The sequence below is a fragment of the Bemisia tabaci genome, chromosome 3 (assembly GCF_918797505.1).
Source record: "Bemisia tabaci chromosome 3, PGI_BMITA_v3".
NCBI lineage: Eukaryota > Metazoa > Arthropoda > Insecta > Hemiptera > Aleyrodidae > Bemisia > Bemisia tabaci.
Window position 1 is genome coordinate 37,588,233 of NC_092795.1, and position 20,126 is coordinate 37,608,358.

The following is a 20,126-nucleotide window of genomic DNA, read 5'->3' on the forward strand; positions in this document are numbered from 1 at the left end:
TTCATTGCCCCGCACTAAATTTTTAGTTGCATTGCCCCGCGCAACAGCAAAAGGCTGAGTTTCACGGGCAATAAACTGCGGGGCATTGCTGTGATACCCTCTCTGAATCACTCGATTTGCTGTGCGCCGTCGGTTCTTTTTCCTGACCAAAGACTCTCTTTAAACATAGGTCAAAAGGGATGTAAAAATATGTGGTGATCTACGCAACGATTAAATTAATGGTAAGATAAAACGCTAAATAATTCTTTTCACGATGCTATTTATTTTCAATTGTTGGACACATTTGCGCTTAATTGTAGTAACATTATTCAGGCGAGGGAACATATTTGCAACATTACTGTGCCGTGTTAAACAAGAGTGGCATAACTTAGTACAGTTTTCCATATCAGGTAGATATCAGATATCAGATGGAAGAAGTGCTGAGCACTTTAACATAACAATGCGAGTTCCTTTGAAGAAAAATGTGTATAGTAGAAGATCCTTATAGACACTGCGATTGCTTTTATGGCATGCTCTTGCCTAGTACGGTAGAGTAGACTAAGAACCGTATTTCAATTGAAATGTAGAGCAAGCTCAATGGAATCACTTCTAATCACCGGCTGCAATTAGGACTTGGGCCACTCGTGTTTGCTGGAAGGTTCGGCTTATTTCATGATCAAATGAATGGCGCAGCAATACTTCTATCTTGACATCGTCGCCGTGTGTTGGTGTGCTTGAATTAACGGAAGTTTTAATTGGATTTACCGGTTAATCTACTGCCCATCCAGTACGGCTCAGGTTTTTCTCCTAAGTCTCTGCTACGTCTACGAAAAAGGGCGAAAAAACAATTAAAATAAGGGATAGTTATTAAAACGAGCCTCAGCAAATCAATAAAATGCTGACTGTGCATTTCCTAAATCACGTTCATACGTAACAAAAATGTTAACCTAAAAAAGGATTATGACATTGCAGGTATGGAAGCACCGTCAATGTATTCTATTTTCAACGGGCGTCCAAAAGTCGTCGTCTTAAGCCCGTGTCCAATGATCAAATGAACTCCTTAAATGCAAGACGGCGGGTTCATGGACATTAATTTGACGGCTCGCCAACTTGATAGCGGACTTGCGCCAAAACCAGTACGCATCTCCGCCATCTTGCATTATGAGAATTTGATAAGTTCATTTAATCGTGGGGCATGGGTTTATAGGTTTCCCCATGACGTCATGGACCTGTGACTCAATAACGTCATGAGAGGACGTCATGGACGTCATCGGAAGGTGCTTCGATGACGTTATCACCCGATATCGACCAGGAATATCCAAAAATAGCTATAAAGTTTATCATGAATAGCGCATTGGGATCTGGAAGCAACAAATGGCCAACGTTGCTTATAGGGAGAGTTAGAGTGCGCATCGAGGGGAAGGGGAAATAAAGTCGGGAGAAAATAGCGGTCACATAAGTAAATTATAATTTTCTAAGCAATTCAGTGCTGGCCAGGTTGGCCTAGTGGTCGGCGGGTCTGATTCTAGGTCAATAGGTCCCGGGTTCGAATCCCGGTAGTGGCGTCTGATTTTCACGGAATTGACGAGTAGATCTACTACAACACGTTCTCCTCGACCCTCCTAAGCATTGTCTAAAGTTTGGTGGAGACTTCTCCATTTGAGCACCCCACGTGCTCGGAGTGATTCGGTCTTCGCTGTATGGACAAATTAAAATCCAAGTATAATCAGTTCTCGGAATCGAGTTTGAATATGGCCGATAGTAATGATAACACATATCACAAATCAAACTTTTAATTGGAACTTACAAAGTTGTTCGCACGGTGGTGAAAGCTGCAACTAGGCCTGATTTTGGAGGCATGTTCCAATCTTCCGAGAAAATCCTATCAAAGCAGTTGTTCCTGTAAAAGAATTGCATAAATTTAGTAATGGCATAAGTAAATATTCCCCACAAACACTACTATTTTAATACCTTACAATATAGAAAGGCTTCATATTAGGTTTTCTATCAAGATTCAGATAAATTTAACAAAAAATAATTCAAAAACTTTAGGGCCTTCTCATAAATTACGTAGCAATTTTGTGAGGGAAACGGAATGAGGAGAACGCCTTTTTTTACGTGTTGAAAGATAGGGAGTGGCCTACGTCAGTTACGTCACCAAAAAGAGGAGGCAGAGGGGGGTCGAAATGTCCAAAATTTAACGTTCCGTACTTTATGAAAGACTCCTTAGTAGCTCCTCTTAATAATAATCTCTAACTCTGAGAAAATATGACATTGAAAAGTTTGGTATGGACTGCGCTAAATTGTGCATAATTGCAACTGAAAGAACTTCGCTTGATAAAGTCCTATCTTGATTAACTTAATTATCGCTAAGTAACACGACTTTAGATTTTAGATGCGGTGAATCTTATTCATTTTTCATGCAATTCACCAACGATAGACGGAATGCATCATATACATGTATGAACTTCGAATCCGTGTAAGAGATCAAAGCACGTGCGCTTTGATTTAGTTTGATTTGCGATCGCGAAACTTTATCAAAAATGGCGATGCATTGCTTTTAGCATATGTAAAAGATTTGGGCCTTCAGTCGATCAGGCAAGGGAAAAGTTAAGTGACTAATAATTGTGAAATATCATCAAAAGCGGCCGCATACAGCTACAGTCATAGTGATTGTGTCTTTTCAAGGGGCTAAAGTTTCGAATCATATTACTTACGGAGCACACTCCTCTCCCAAATTGGCGCTGCGGGCTACGAGCGATCTTGCGTTTGACCTGTTGACTTCTGGAACCATGCTCGCTAATTTGAAGGAATCGCTGAAATGTTTCCCCAGGTTAAGCAGCACAAGGTACGTGAACCGAGAGCCCGTTCTGAAACGAAAATAATTATTTTGCGGAGGGCAATAGCCAATTTTACCAAAAATGAACGGGGAAAAATGAAAATTTCAATTTCATTCCTAATTTAAGCGCCAGCCAGAATCAGATCAGAAGCATCAGCTTGAGTTCTGATTGATTCAACCACATTTTTGTCTGACTCCACCATAGCTCGGGCTAGTGCGGCTACACTTCTCGCTGGCATCAAAATCAGCCAGGAATATACTTGGAAGTATCATACGTTTTTCCGTGTCAAGGAAAAGTAAATTCAAAAATAAACTATGGCAAAAGTTATTTCCCTTTAAAAGAAGCTACCCGCATGGAGCCTTCATTGTCATGATTCTTGGCAAACCTCTAACCATGTTAACAATTATGGCCAATTTTCCGTGGTCTTCAAGCAAAGATGTTCTAAAAAACTGACTTTTATATTCGTACGTTGCATACAATCCAACGCCTCTTTTCTGCAAACTAAAACTCCACATTAAGTTTCCTTTTTTTTTTACCCCGCACACATCATGAATAGGATGTGGTATTGTCAACTAAACATTGAGAAATAAAAAACAAACAAGAAATAATCACACTAAAGGTTATAGGACATTTCGTCAACGATATTTGTCCGCGCACCTGTTATTTCCAGTATAATTTACGTCCACGCGTTTTTTCGGCACGGAAGTTTTGGTCCACGTGACAGTTGAGACCCAACGTTAATTGGCCCACATGTAAATACAAACGACAATTGCTCTCGACGTTTTTGGATGAAAATATATAATGTCTTGGAAGAATGAGGGTTTGCTTGTATTTTTGTTTTGTATGTTTGGTCCAACGGAGAATAATATATAGTTGAGAGTTTTGGTAAAAATGGGGGAGCGTCAAATCCATGAGACAAAATTCACTAAAACTCTCGACACCTCTTTGGTGTAACAGGACTTAAAGAAAGGATCAGGAACAGGATCTTTCAAGAAATTCCCACCTTGTTATACCTGAACCGAATAAACCTCTATATTTGCCTCAGCTAAAGGCTCTTAGATTTTTCCTGTGTACGATAAGTATCTTGATTTATTTTACGAGGAAAGATCTGTATTTTTAAAGGATACCTGTCATTCTTAATACGTTCAATTTCGTATAATACCGTGCAACTACTCTGTTGTGAAATAGTTGCTTCAGGCGCCGCCGCACGGCGGGCGGGCGGCCAGCGCGAAACGCGCGCGCGCATTGGCGCCTACAAACCTAAGTGGATACTTCAAGCATTGTGCAACGCGTGAGGTATCCACTTAGGTTTGTAGGCGTCAATGAGCCTCTCACGCTGGCAGCACGCCGCTCCGCTCTGTTAGGCTTTAATATTTATACTCGCATAGTCAGCGTTTTTTAACTCATGATTTTGAAATTTTAGCCCACTCTGCATTGTTTATTCTCATTTAAATTAATGGGGGGAAAATATGTATCAATTTATTTAAGGAGAATAATAATATAATGTGTGTTTTTTTAAATATTGGTGATTCCGTGTCAAGCACTTTAATTTTTTCTTTTACATTTTGTTCTTTTATTGTGCTGCAGCAAGGTGTACGCGCAACGAAATGCTCAAAATTTGACGTATTTGAATCTAAAAGATCGATGTTACAAATGGGTTAAAACAAAAGATTGCATGCACCTTGGTTCTTTTCACCTTTTATTCATTTGTGCAGTTTCTGTTGGTACAACTGCGGCTCATTGAGATGAATGTCGCTTGGGAAAGGTTTTACAAATATTTGTCACGTTTTAAAAATATAAATGTTTTCAGAATGAAGCAGTAATTTCGTAAAGAGAAATAAAAACAAGCAGAAAAATCCAACATGAATATTAATAAAGTTTGATTTGAACAACACCATATTCAATTTTAGTTTTGCAGAATAACCAAGGTGATGTAATGTTCATTTGTCATGTCATCATTGTTCATGTCATTACATCACCTTGGTTATTCTGCAAAACTAAAAACATGAATATGTTGGAAAAGCGTGCCGAATAACTAAAATGTTGGACACATACCTACTATTTTCACGTCTTTGTTATTTGCATTAATTGGTACTTTTTGCTAAATTTGGGAGAAAATATTGATTCATGAACGTTGAATGTAAATTGATTTTAAAGATTCCGTCCAATTATCTTGATTTTAAGCTGATATGCGGCATTTCGCACGACCGTGATTTGGGCGAACTGCCGTGCATCGAAATCGCGTTGAGTTAATCTCTTTGGATTTCGAACTGTAACTTCTCTCCTATTCGGCCGATTTTTACAAATGAGGTCTCTTTTTATTTGTACTTTAACGGAAAGGAAGGAAAAACTCGCTAAATAGACGGAAAACAATTTTTGTGAAAATTCGGTGGATCCTGGCGTCACGGTGAATGGTTAATCGGGCGTGGAAGATAATAGGTTCGACGAGGCGACCCTCTCCTCGCCGTCTTTTATTGCCTTGCTCGAAACCTGACACCCAAAGCTATATCGGGAGATAACTGCAGTGGTTTGAGTGGATTTCTGCAGGGGCCACGGTTAGTACATGGTATAAAGAGTCACGAGGCTCATCACAGATTGCACTTGCAGTGCAAGACGCTCATTGGCTAAACAGTTTTGGCGGGAAAGAAGGTTCTAGAGTTGAGTCCTCCGAGCGTAAGAAAGCTTCTATGAGGTTTTTGTCAAATGAAATAATACGGTTTTGAGAGGAAAATGTTCTCAAGGGTTCCCAATTAGCAGTTCATTCGGTTTTTTGGTAAGAGACCATCAGGGCTTGACAGTATAATGGTTCAAAGACAAGAAAACGGGTCCGAGGAAAAAAATATTTGGACGGCCCGTTGAATAGCATTGGTTGATCGGTGTGCTGTACTATGGTACATCCGAGTGATTTCAAAAAGCGAGCCCTACTGGCACGCTTAAAAAAATTAAGAAAAGTACATATACAATACATATATAAGGTATATTGTACATTCAATATTTCAATGATAGAAATAAAACCAAATATTCACCAATGACAATTTGAAAAGATGATTCAAAAGGAGAAAGTAATGACATTTCATTTAGAAAATGAGCAAACATAACAACACCTCCTTCTCTCTCAATTTCTCATTTCCATATTGTCAATATAATTTTACATACTGACTAAAATATAACGCCTGAACCAAGTCACTGTTGCTTATTTTACGTGTGGGCGTAAACTACTGGACAAAAAAGATGCGCAGACAAAAAAACGTTGACAAAATGTCCTGAAACCATACTAAACCGAAAGTGCCAACAGTGATATACCATGTACATCTAGTGATTCCTACCTTCACCTCTTGGTTACCATTTTAGATACAAAAAACAATTTATATTATACACTGGAAAAAACGCATTGAATCTAGAGTCCAGACTCTTAAAAACATTGACAAGAAAAAGTACTCATCTTGATTCAATCAGAATCTAGCCTAAATCAAGAACCAAGCCTCTTAATTTAAGCGGATTTCGTTTTGATTCAAGCAAAAATCCGATTGAATCAAGAGTAGGTATTAGCGGCTCTGGTGCTTGCACTAGAGCTGCTATTCCGGACGGTCCCAGCTGGGGAGTATCAATGCAGCATGTTACATTGTAGAGACCGCGCGTTGGTTGATGGGAATCGGCGCCATTTTCGGCTATGTTCCTTGTCATGACTTTATTTTATTGCATACTGTTTTATTGTTAGTCAATGCTATGTTGTGTATTGTATTTTTGGAATCATGGTGATACAGTCAATAATTCAAAACTTGTTTGTGCTTTTATCTCGTGATGGAAAAAATGTACTTTACGTTCAAAATTTGAAAATTTGAATTTTAAAGTTTTCGCGGTTAAGGAAGCTTTAACCACTGGGTTGGAGCTTCCTAGTTAATTACTCGATATCAGCTGATAGCAAACAAAGGTTACCAGGGAAACCGTAAACGTCTAACAACTATCGTGGCCATTGGGGCGATTATTGAAATGATATCGACTGTATGTCGCCGCTTACGACAGGACATAGCCCTATCTTAACTGTGTAATATATCGCAATTCGATATTGTTTTGATTTTTAAAAGGAGCAATTCATTCATACAGTTCCGATTAGTTTTGGCGAACGGGCCCTTAACCTACGGCACTCGGCTCATGGGAATTTTTTAACTTGTCCTGGACGGACTCGTCTGTAGCGCCTCGTTCTTCGTTGTGTGTGTGATTTCGTGAAGAAGTTTCTATGGCAATTTGCTTTTATTTGTGAGCTGTTTTTTCCATTCCGGGAACATATTTATTGAAAACGGCGACTTTTTCAACAGTCCTATTTTTATCTACAACATCTAAGTGGCCCTTCATAATCATTTAATTTTGGCCCCTGGCCAGAAAAAGGTTCGGAAATTGCAGTGATTTTGCCGAAAATGCTGAAGTAAGTAAATTTGGGCATTTTTTTTCCTTCTTCAAACTCTGTGGAGAAGCACTTCTCCTCCAGTACATCTATTTTGTTACTTATCTCTCGCAAGGTACATTTACAGAAGGTGTGTTCCAGTATTAACAGTTCAGATTCGTGGTTTTTTTATTATAACGCTTATTTCGGAAAGCAATTATTACATTGTTCAATTCTACTGACTTTCAACACTCGATTATACTCCCGGCAAATTCTGCAGCAGCGTTTCAAATGTTGACTCTAATGCTTCCAACAGCCATCCGATGTCTAAGGGTTTATCCCTAGATTTAGGGATTTTCCGGAATTTCCAGGGATTTAGGGATTTTTCAGGAAATCTAGGGATTTTTTTTTGATGAGGTAAAGTTACCAAAAATCAACTTTTTAACCTCAATTCTAGCTTCGACAATCGAAAACATTTTTTCATCTATATTTTGTAGGCCTTTTTGGCAACACTATTTTCCCCGCAAATAAGCCGGAAATTAAAACGATTGCGTCCTTCGATGTACTTGACATTCAACTGCATTCAACCTGTTAATAATAAGAAATCAACTAATATTCTTTCATTTTATTGGTCTGGATTAGCACTGCTTTCAGAGAGCGCCAAAATTCAAACGAGCCAATCAGATTTAAATATTGCAAATCGCTACATCGAATGACATCATGATTCTTCGTTAAAAATGGCGCTTTTTGCAAAATCTAGGGATTTTTTAAGTATATTTGAGCAAATCTGGGGATTTAGGGATTTTTAGCGAAATCTAGGCATTTTTTTTCTTCCCCGCTAGGGATTTAATATCGGAAGACTGGCTTCCAGTATCGTAGCGTTGATCGTCGCTGATGTCGAAATGGAACCTAATGCCGGACTTACTGTAACACCTCCATTCCTCAATTCCGGTGAGGAATACGTCTCTACCCTTAACTCAATATAAATATACAAATTGATAAATGAGTGCTTTAGTCTCCTGAAAACAGAATTGCGAAACTTAAAATTGGAGAAAAATGATGAGTAAATGAAAAAATGGAACCAATTGATGGGATATGTCGCATGCCATTCTGACACAAAATATGGCGTCTATCGAATCACCTTAACTAAATAAAATAACCAAATTTTCAACTCTCAAACTATCAACTATCAACTATCAAATTTCAAACTATCAAAATTTCCAACAATGACAAAAATGATTGTAATATACCTATAATGTAATGAAATATACACGCTCTAATCATTTAATTTGTATTACCTTTATGTTATGTACCTACATGTTATACTATTTTTATAATAAATTTTGCCAACATGCTTTTCAATTCAGTCTACAACATTTCATTCCGACGTGGCAATAATGATTTATAATGCCCCTAATCCATTAAAATGAATTACAATAGTAATGCCGCATTATAATGTCGTATTATACATCGCAACGATTCATGTCCTACTGATTATTGATTATTGTAAGATGAATTCTGTTTTCTCTGATTGTATGTTTCATACGTGCGAAGCAAGTACGGGTCACTAGAAACGTGGTTCGTACGGGTGGCTGATGAAATTGATCTTCGAATACCTTTTGATGAGCTAGGGAAATGGAACCATCTGCATCTCATGGACAATAAATAGTTGCCGTAATTAAGGTCATCCCGTGATTAAGGTGCCGTGATTTAAGTCATAAATTCTTCATCTAATTCTTGATTCATCTCCAAAATGTCTGCTAAAGCTTTCATGCGCTTCTCCTTGTATGCATGAATGAGCAAATTGGGTATCGAACAAGCGGACACTTTTTGAAAATTCAGATGATTCTGGACAATATCGTACAGAAGTCCACGAGCTGCAGATGGTTCCATTTCCCTAGCTCATCAAAAGTTATTCGAAGATCATTCAACAACCTCTTTGACAAGTTGCAAAAACTTTTCGTTAACAATAGTGTCACACGGTACTAGGAATATTTACTATTTAACGAACCTTATATTTCCCTGACTCAGTCCTAAATTATAGAAGTATGCGTTACTTTTCCAGCAATCCAAAAAAACAATTATACAAAAAACCAATACCTACACTTTCAGATATAAAAATGCAAATTTTTTGCAGCCTCGCTAAACGACTTATCAACCAGAGATTTTTTAGGAAGCGGACCTCCAAAGAGCTTTCAAAATTAAAAGTATACAAGTGATAATGCCATGTATTCGCCATATCAAAGCCCAATACACATTTATACACCGGCTACGTAAATCTGCTAAGTTACAAAACATGAATCGACAGTTGTCGGATTGTACATCAATGACAAAATGTGTCTAGGCCCTCATTCTTGACTACAACTACTGCCCCCAGAGCCGCTCTCCGACGCCAATGCGTTGGAGCTTCCTGCTTGTTTTTTCTTGTCAATGTTTTCAAGAGTCTGGACCCAGATCCAGTGTAAATCTGTTTTTTTTTTCTAGTGTAAATCGATGATTTTCCAATGACATAGCTCTCGCTCTCAAGTTTGATTTGATGAAGTGGCCAAGCTTGTACACAAAACCTCAGTTTAATTCTTGCTCGGTTTCTTACCTGGTAAAAGCATAAATCTGATCGTTCAACACGTGAGAGCGGAATTTTCCGTTGGTGATTGCATCATCATACATGGCCCGTTTCAGTTTGGTCATTTCCTTGAAATTCATCAAGGCGCTAGGTTGCTGCCGGTTGTAACTGTTGTATTTAGTCTCCGTCTCCACGTTTGTGCAGTAGTACTCCGGGTTGATCGGGATCCAGGGCTGTCTGTTGTTTGTGAAACCTGAGGAAAACATAAATTAATTATAATTATACAAATCCAAATCAAAGAACTCTAGCATCATGATTCGTTACTTCCTCTGGCGTGAATGTGTTTCTTGTCCTTTCCTTTTTTATCAATTCGGAACGGAGTAGAAATCTACTAAACTGAGGAGTAAGTAAGCCCCTTAACCGCTTCGCGGACCAACTTCGATGAAGCACTTCGCGCCTCAAGCGTTAAGCGTTACACGTTACACTCATGATTTTAAATCATAGAGTATGGTATGATCCTTCAGAACCCTCCCAGCGGGTTGATTATTGAGATTGATAGACTAAGCGATAGATAAAGAAGACATAGGGAGTTTGGAGCTATCCTATTGGTTGAAATGGGTGAGTTCTATAGACTAAGGGAGAAAATGATGGACTAACTGTTGGGTCTCTCGTGGGTTGCCGTTAGTTAGTATACTGCCTACCTCCTTTGTCCATTGCAACCACCCGCTTCCACCAATATGATCGCTCCTTATCTCTTTTGTCTTCTTTGTCCATAGCTTTGTCTATCAATTTCAATAATCGGCCCGCAGACTTCTAATCGAGGCAAGGTGATTGACTGAGACGGGTTTTGGAGGTAGGTGTAAAGGTCGACTCTCACCAAACTTTCAACCACGTCCAAGATCCGCTCAGGTGTGATCTCAATACTCAGCTTTTGGGGCCGCCCACCCTTCTAAACTGCCGTGCTAAGGAAAAACGCCTTATAAACACTCGAGAGTTGCCAAATGTCCTTCAATAAAATGCTGATTTTTGAGAAAAAATTATGAATATTTTTCTTTGAAAATTTCAGACGTATTAGATCAAATCACAAACAAAAGTATCTGGGAGATCGATAGAAAAATATTCAAAAAATTTCCTGAAAATTAGCGATTTGCCAAGGGAAATTTGGCAACGCCTAATGGCTCATACGACGTTTTTCCTAAGCATGGGAGTAAAAGAGAGGACGGAGGACGGAACACCAGCCCGGGTTTGAAAACCCTCGCGCTTCTCATGCACCATGTTTAATCCGGCCTTGCTCGCATCAGTGGAAATTCAACCAATATTAGTCAAGATTTTAAACAAGCAGGAAGCTCCAACGCATTGGCGTCGGAGAGCGGCTCTGGGGGCAGTAGTTGTAGTCAAGAATGAGGGCCTAGACACATTTTGTCATTGATGTACAATCCGACAACTGTCGATTCAATCAACGAAAACGATTCAAACTGTCGAATCGCCCCAATGGCCACGATAGTTGTTAGACGTTTACGGTTTCCCTGGTAACCTTTGTTTGCTATCAGCTGATATCAAGTAATATGACTAGGAAGCTCCAACCCAGTGGTTAAAGCTTCCTTAACCGCGAAAACTTTAAAATTCAAATTTTCAAATTTTGAACGTAAAGTACATTTTTTCCATCACGAGATAAAAGCACAAACAAGTTTTGAATTGTTGACTGTATCACCATGATTCCAAAAATACAATACACAACATAGCATTGACTAACAATAAAACAGTATGCAATAAAATAAAGTCATGACAAGGAACATAGCCGAAAATGGCGCCGATTCCCATCAACCAACGCGCGGTCTCTACAATGTAACATGCTGCATTGATACTCCCCAGCTGGGACCGTCCGGAATAGCAGCTCTAGTGCAAGCACCAGAGCCGCTAAAATTCCAGTAGAAATCTAAAACCGATATCAGCGGCATTCTCAAATTACTCTTAATAAAATTTTCATCAGCAGAAGAGTATAGCTCATCCACGGGCAGATTACTAGTATAAAAAACCCTTACCTGCATTCTTGGTGATGTTCCAATGGAAGGGGGTCCGGTTTGGTGTGCGGTAATCGTCCCGAAAACCATCAGGACACTTGCTCCTGTCTATACCCCAGTAGCTGTCCATGCCAATTTCATCGCCCATGTAAACGGTGCAGCTACCCGGAAGTAGGAGACCGAGCATGTTGAGCTGATCAACGGCCGTTGATGCACCCATACGAGAGGGAATCCGAGGCCAATCATGGTTCCCAGTCTGAAAGAGAAAAGTATAAAGAAGAAAAATGGAGAACGATTCTGCACGAACAAATACTCGTAATTTTATGTGACGAGAAGCTGACTCTTGTTACAATCAATTTCTTCAGTCAATTATTTCATTGAAGTTGATCAATGGCTGTACAATTGCAAATGCGGCTCAAAACTTTTACCACCACTAGTTAAATAACCTCAAGAAGACTCTGCACGTAACTTTTTTCCCCACTTTTTCCACTGTTTTATCATTATTGTTTTTTTTTTTTTATTTTTTTTTTTTTTTTTTGGTCTTCAACTTTTAGGGGGGGTTTTATTGGATTGGGGCGGGGTGGCTACCGCCACCTAGAATTTGTTTCATATCCAAAACTTTTGTGTTTGTTTTTCCGTCTTACATACATATTTTTGTTTTTTCAATTGTTTGGTAGCAAAGCAGGGGAAAGCAAAGTATTGCCATATTCAACAAGAGAGAAAAAAGAAAAAAAGCAAAAAAAGCAAAAAATAAAATTCCATGCATTTTATTTCCAGGAAAAACCTGTTTTTAGAGTGAATCATACGTTCTCCTGCAAAGTATCGTGTTACAAAAGTTGCCAGCAGCGTGGCGTAACCAGAAATTATTAGAAGATGAAAGGATGCCTGTGATTAGAATGGTCTTAAAAAAGGAATGTGAAGATTGAAAATTTCTAAAAATTGCAAAATCTGTCTTTTCTCAGAAGATTTTTGGACCATATCATCATTTGAAAAAATCAAAATCCTTTAAATCTATGTTGCGAAAGTGTCCGTGAAGGCTCACTGCCTCACTGAGCAAAGCTTCAACAAAGCTCATGTGCGGGCATTTAAGTTCGCGATGATTCGTCCGGACTGGGTCGGGTCGAAAAGAAAAGGCAAGAAGGCAGGAAAATTCAATTGTAATGACACGTCGACAAAACGACGTAGGTAAAAAATAGTCTTCAAAAAAAAATCTAAGCCTCACAAGTGGTTATAGTGAAATGCGTTATTCTCAAAATGACAATAATACGCAATAACTTTTTCATGCGTGATACGCACAAATGATAGGCTTCACAAATGCGATGTTTTGAACTTACCACCCAATTTGGAAATTGATCTCTCGTTAAATTAGCAAGATATCCAACGATGACCTTATGTAAGGCTGGCGCATTGGTGTGATCATCGACATCAGTCAAGAATAAAAAGTTGTAGGGGAAATGAGCAGCCGGTTCCCATACTGAACCATAATATCGCATCGTTTCCGACGGGCCGGCATACGCCTCGACTGATAAAAAGCTGTATGGATAAAGAAAATTTGAACGATCGGTTAGTTATACAAATTACCTACAAGTTGTAAAATAAAAGTGTTGCTGTTCTGAACATGCATGCTTCGATAAACTGCAATAATGATCATCGACGCGTGTATATGAAACTTAGACGGGTTACATCTTCAAAAACATAATCTCGGCTTGGAACGCCTTCATGTTTTGTGATACTCAACGCTTTGTCACGGAGTTAGTTTAGTTGCCTGTCCGATTTGAACCTAACAAATGTCATTGATCTCTCTGCACGCTCTCCAGCGTGTGCTTGTGACAACCACGTTTTTACGGAAGAAAAAGTGACTATTCACATAAAGACAAAATAATCAGTACTCAATATTGTTCGTAGATTTTTTAATTTTTGCGTTTTGAGATATTCACTGGGAAAAAAACACATTGGATTTTGAGTGCAGACTCTTAAAAACATTGAAAAGAAAAAGTACTCTTGATTCAATCAGAATCTAGCTTAAATCAAGAACCAATTGCCTCTTAATTCAAGCGGATTTCGTTTTGATTCAAGAAAAAATCCGATTGAATCAAGAGTATTTTTTTTTTGCCAATGTTTTCAAGAGTCTGGACTCTAGATCCAATGTGTTTTTTTTTTCCAATGTTCACTGGTTGCTTGCAAATTACCACCGGTTGCCAACATATTCACAAATGAGGTATACCCTAGAATTAGAATGAATAGTTTGGAATCTGTAAGTCCATCGCAACTCCGTCTGATATAAGTATATTTTACGTACATAGTGGCACTTTTCTTCTTTCCATATTCATCAACGTAAACGCGGATGTCCCTAATGAAATCGTAGTTCTCTGGTAGGTTCTGTGTGTATTGATGGCCGTTTCCGTTTTCGTCTCTGAGTTGCTCATCCTCAAAAAGATGCGGTACAGCGTCCATGCGGAATCCCCTCGCCCCTCGGTCCATCCAGAATCTGAGGACGTTCTGAAAAAACACGCGAAAAAGGCCTCAGACATTGATATCGGTATTTTCCTAATTCGAAGAAGTAGTTTTTAGGCTTAGCTGAATATTTAGCTTCTATAAGGAAGAATGTGTAATTTATTAGCTGTGCGAAAGCAGGCTGCCCGAGACATTAAATAAAATAATGTTGAAAAAAGGCAGTATAAAAAAAAAAAAAAAAAAAAAGGTTAGAGACAGACATTAAACAGACTTCGACTAAAATGTTTTGCACCTAGGATTAAATAGGATGAAAAAGATGATAAAAGGCTAATCCTGCATTTATTTTTTCTTGGCTCAATATAAGTGCATTTTAAAAGATTGTTCACCTTATTTACAGCCTTGTGTTTGGTTTCCTTTATCAATATGCGTCACTAATCTTTTTACGTATGTGATAGAGACGTTTGAAATTTGGTAGGCGACATTAATTTCGCACATTAAACGCAACAAAAGCACGATTGACAGATATATTCAAAGAGGTATAGCTATATAATTGACTCAAATCATGTTTTGTTAACTTTGTATGGTAGGAGTGCGTCTTTGATCAATCAGCACATGAGTAAGGTTTGAGTAACTTAATGATTATGCAGCTTTAAGGTAAAGATTGTAAAGAAAGCAGGATTTCATTTGATTTAGCTAAATCTGTATAGACATACCTATTCGCAATTTCTTAAAATAGACGTTTCAAAGTCATTCCCTTTGATCAGAGACAACCCCATACATTTTTATCGTCTAATCGATATTAAATATGTTACTACCCTAGTAGCATGATTCACTTTCCCCTTCCTAACAAACGTATAAGGAATTAATACCGGTTATATAATCGCCATTTTAACTAAAGTTTATATATCGTGTATATAAGTTTTATATAAAATGCCCATGAAAATAATTATTCATATTTTCAGAAGATAACTTTTATATAAAATTTATATAATTGAGGAAGGGTTTTTATAAATTTTCTTTATACGCATAGTATCCTTTTGCTTAATTTGCTTATTATAACTGTTATATAAATGACCTGAATGACTTTAACGTAAACCTATCTCATTTTCATGAATGATGATGATCTCATTTCAATGAACACCCTCGACTCTCAGACTGCGTGGGATAGGTATTATTAGAGGTACTAATGGCTCCGAGACGAGTTAAAAGGGGATATCTCGGCACACAATCCGAGGAGCCCTGTTACCTCAGTTGGTAGCGTGTCTGGCTCATAACCCTCCCCAGTTAGACAGCAATATTTTAAAAATATTGAAATTTAATATATTTTTAAAATGTTTTTCATGTATTTTTAAAATATTTTCAAAAGTACTTTTGAAATACAATCAATGAATATTTTTAAAACATTTTAAAAATATATTAAAAATATAAAAAATTAAAATTTTTAAAATAATATTTTATAATATTTTTAAAGTATATCATAATTATTTTTGTTAATATTTTAAAAATATTATTAAATATTATTTTAAAAATTTTGATTTTTTTTAAAATGTTCAAATTAATATTATAAAAATTTAAAAGAAAAAAGGAAATGATAATAATAATAAATAAATAACATAAATACATCGCCATAAATTCAAACTAGAAAAAGGCCCAAATAATTAAAACTGGAAAAAGACGCAATTATAAAGTTAAAAAATAGAGAGAGAGAGAGAGAGAGAGGGGGAGAGAGAGAGAGAGAGAGTTAAAAAAATGAGAGTTAAAAAAAATAGAGAGAGTTAGAAAAAATGATAGTTAAAAATCATGATAGTTAAAAAAAAAGAGAGAGCTAAAAAAATGAGAGAGAGTTAAAAAAAATGAAAATGAAAAAATTACATCATGAAATAAAAAACAATAAATAAATAAATAATAAATAATAAAGTCTGGTAAAATATCATAAGAATCCGTCAATAAACAAAATATTACGGACTCAGAGGCCTGCGATAGTTAAGAGATTGAATTTAGGGGCCCATTCATATCAAGCCTGGCTGGTCTGGTGGTAAAGTACTGGACTTCGGATTGCAACTCCATCCCGAAGCGTGGGTTCTAATCCCGACTAGGACGGCGCGGATTTAAGGTAAGTCACAACTCTACGATGATCCACCACCTGGTAGTAACGCATATGAAAACTTGCACATTTCATAACTAGAGTGCGCTACCAGCCAGGAAGAATAATGAAAATTCATTTTATACACTCTTTGAATTTGGTTATATAACTTTTATACTAAGGGTTACATAATAAAATAAGTTTTTTAGTAAACTTTTAACTAAAAAACTTTACATCCATTACATAAACTATGAATATTCTTTAGCTTGTGGTTATTTACGGTTTATACTTTTAAAAACAAATTTTTTATATAACTCTGCTACTAGGGTAATGATTTATTTATTGATTTACCTTCAACTCTTCCACAACCAAAGGATTCCGCAAATTGAGGTCAGGTTGTTCTTCCATGAACGCATGATAGTAGAACTGTTTTCTGTCTTCGTTCCATTTCCATGCAGAGCCGGCCTTATCCGATTGAAACACTGATGCCTACACAAGAAACCAAGGAAAAATAAAATGGTTGCTGTGTGATTTTTGCTCTAAGATCACGACAGGCACATTGAAAATGTCTGAACTTTAGCACTAAATTTTACAGTCAGAGTAGAAAATTTGCGTTTGTAAGTGGCGATTTCAATTACCATCAGTGGCAGCTCATTTGTAATCCGAAGTCCATGCTCAACGAAACACAATCATTCATTATACGAAGGGTTTAAATCGTCACTCATCGGCTGACAGTAGGCCGCAACTACACTCAAAGATGAGCTCGAAGAAGCATTGAGTTACATGAACGCCGGGGTTCAACGCAAAGTGTGGTTACGCCCTTACATCAGGTCCGAGGGCGACGAAATGATCCAACTTTAAATGTGTGTATCAAAAGATCAATAAATATGTAATATATGTGCTTTAATTTTCTACATTATATTACTTTTGAAAATGAGGTTTCCGGTTTTTTAACATCCTCACCTCGGAATTCTTTCCATTGCTCTAGGTAAAAACCCTATAGGAAAATTACACAGAGCTAATCTCCGTTCTTTCTTTTGAAATAATACCAACAATTATGATTGTATTACTGTACAGCCTGAAGGTGCTGTTAATGGAGCGGAGTAAAGGTATTGTACTCAAAACAATAATAACTTGATAATAGGTTTCTGCTGAAAACTTTTCCTTTTCAAAGCAACTTTCCCTTTTTTTACTCTATGCAGTCCGTTGACAAAAGAAGGAATCTTACCCAATCGTTTGGAGGAATAGGTCTCGTACCATCCATCCCTTTTGGATCCCTCCAGATGTAGTAATCCTTGTAAGGCGCTTGATTCTTTACAGACCTCTGGAACCACACATGCTGGTCACTAGTGTGGTTTGGAACAAAATCCAACACAGTCATAATTTTTGCTGGAAAAAAAAGAAAGATTCGTAAAATCAAACTCTGAGAAGAGTGCAATTTGAGACAAGGGATTAAGGTGATTCGATGGACGCATTATTTTGTGTCAGCGATTAGTTCCATTTTCTCAGCTACTTGTCATTTTTTTCGAATTTTGAAATCGCAATGCTGTTGTTAGGAGACTACAGAATTCACTTACCAATTCTGACTAACAAATTCAATTTAATAAAGGCGTGGTTTTTTTAGAAGGAAAATATCGCATTCGACACTGATATTGAAACTGCACTCGAATGCGAGATTTTCCCACCAAAAAACCACGCCTATAATACGTTGAATTCGTTTGTCAAAATTTGTAAGCGAATTCTTCAGTCTCCTGACAATAGAATTGCGATCTCAAAATTCGAAATAAATGACAAGTAGCTGAGAAAATGGAACTAATCGATGCGATACATCGCATGTCGTTCTGACACAAAATATGGCGGCCATCGAATCACCTTAAAACTTCCAGCGTTACAATTCTCAGCGTATTTATAAAAAATAAAATGCACCACGCAGGACAAAGAGGCTCGAATACAAAGAAAAAACCAAACCCACTCTCCAGCAAAGCCAAAATTCAGAATATTCCAGTAAAATGACAGATTATTGTTTTTGAAATGGAACGTACTTGGATCTCTTAAATATTTGAATAAGTGAGAACTTATCTTCTAAAAGTCTCTAACTTTGGACAGCCTACTGAAACAAATATGTAAGTATTGTATTAGTTTACCATTATTTAAGTTTGAGACGAGTGCATCAAAGTCGTCGATGGTCCCGAGTTTTGGATGAATATCCACGTAATTGCTTATATCATAACCATTTTCTTTCCAAGGAGAGGGATATATCGGGTTTAACCACACTGCGCACACATTCAGCTCCTGAAGATACCCGACTTTCGACGTGATTCCTGTTGAGTTGATAATAAAAATTTTAATAGTAACGCTTATTGACAAGATGTAGCTAATTTTCCTCCAAATTCGATCTAATTCATTAGAAAGTAGGTATGCCCTTTTTATCACGAGTGAAGTGCTTGGATAACAGAAAACATTTGCATTTGAAAATTGAAATAATTTGTAACTAACAGACATAAAAAAGTTACCAGTTACAAAATTTGGAATAGAAAACAATTTACATGCATATAATTTCAAATGTCGTTATTTTTATGTAATTAAAATTTTTCTACGGATGTACATTAGAGACAACACTGCTGATGAGGAAGAGAGAGAAGGTGGATAGAGGGAGGCGAGAGGGTTGCTTTCGGGTTTTAGACAATACTGCAAAGTGCTTAATTACTATTTAGTCCCAAAGACTTATGTATTAATTCTGGAAAATGTGATTTGTGGATGGAACTGCGGATAACAATAACACAATGCTCGTGATGCAACGCTATTAATTCATTTTAGATGTCAGATGTTCATTTTTTCACAAGCAATAATTAAGTCGCGTCTTCAGGTGACAGCATCAGCAATAGGGGCGGTACTTGCATTTTTAATTAGTTTTAGAGAGATATCTCTCGAGAAATTTACCTTTCAAATCACCAATTCCATCACCGTTTGAATCATAAAAGGACTGCGGGTAGATCTGATAGAAAATGCAGTGCTGCCACCACTCTTCCTTTGGCGTGTAGTCTGGCACACCTGCAACCACTGACAACGCTGCCAGCAGTATTGTCAAATTCCGACTCATTTTCCGAAAGTTGTTACACCTGAGTCACCGGGGAACTATTCAGTAACGCAGCTCCAACTTGCGTACTATCAGAGTACGCTGCTCTGACGGAACTGCAGACGAAGGTTTCGTCAAAGGCCTGTTTTATATGAGGTGAACGCGTTTCAAGCACACTTTTAACCAGAAAAACGCCAGGGACTTCGTGTGCACGCACTTGATTCGCAATAAAAAAGTATTTTTAAGTTGAGGTCTTGCGGGCTGTAATATCCTAGAATTCTCTCTTGCCATGTTGTTCGGAATTACACTTTCGGAAATGAGAGAATCTTCATTATTACCTTTGGTTTCATGTGTAGATATGTGCCTCATTCTCATAATACTGGTTTACCGCATTTTGAGCTATAACTTAAAGAAATCAAAGTTGTACGAAACTTCTGAGACTGGGGCTAATGAATGATGTCGTTCTCGTCAGCGGGCCGATTATTGAAATCGATAGACAAAGCTATAGACAAAGGAAACAAAAGAGATATGGAGGGATCCTATTGGTGGAAGCAGGTGGTTTTAATGGACAGAGGATGTAGAAATTCGACTAACTGACGACAACCCACGAAAAACCCGACAGTTAGTATATCATTTTCTCCCTTTGTATATAAGAGCCACCCATTTCAACCAATAGGATCGTTCCATACTCCTTATAAATTTTCTTTGTCTATAGCTGTGTCCATCAAT

The 20,126-nt window shown here is 37.5% G+C and overlaps 1 protein-coding gene across 1 annotated transcript; it reads right to left on the minus strand.

Moving 5' to 3' along the window:
* Positions 1 to 242: 242 nt before the first annotated feature.
* On the minus strand, positions 243 to 19,526 carry LOC109032925 (alpha-glucosidase). The gene is made up of 11 exons (XM_019045274.2): positions 19,262 to 19,526; positions 18,466 to 18,642; positions 17,550 to 17,710; positions 16,673 to 16,810; positions 14,084 to 14,283; positions 13,119 to 13,317; positions 11,806 to 12,040; positions 9,794 to 10,016; positions 2,697 to 2,849; positions 1,787 to 1,879; positions 243 to 803 (listed from the first exon to the last, which is right to left on the minus strand). The coding sequence occupies exons 1-11, from the start codon at positions 19,419 to 19,421 to the stop codon at positions 731 to 733; spliced, it is 1,812 nt and encodes a 603-aa protein (XP_018900819.2). The 5' UTR covers positions 19,422 to 19,526; the 3' UTR covers positions 243 to 730.
* Between the last annotated feature and the right edge of the window lie 600 nt (positions 19,527 to 20,126).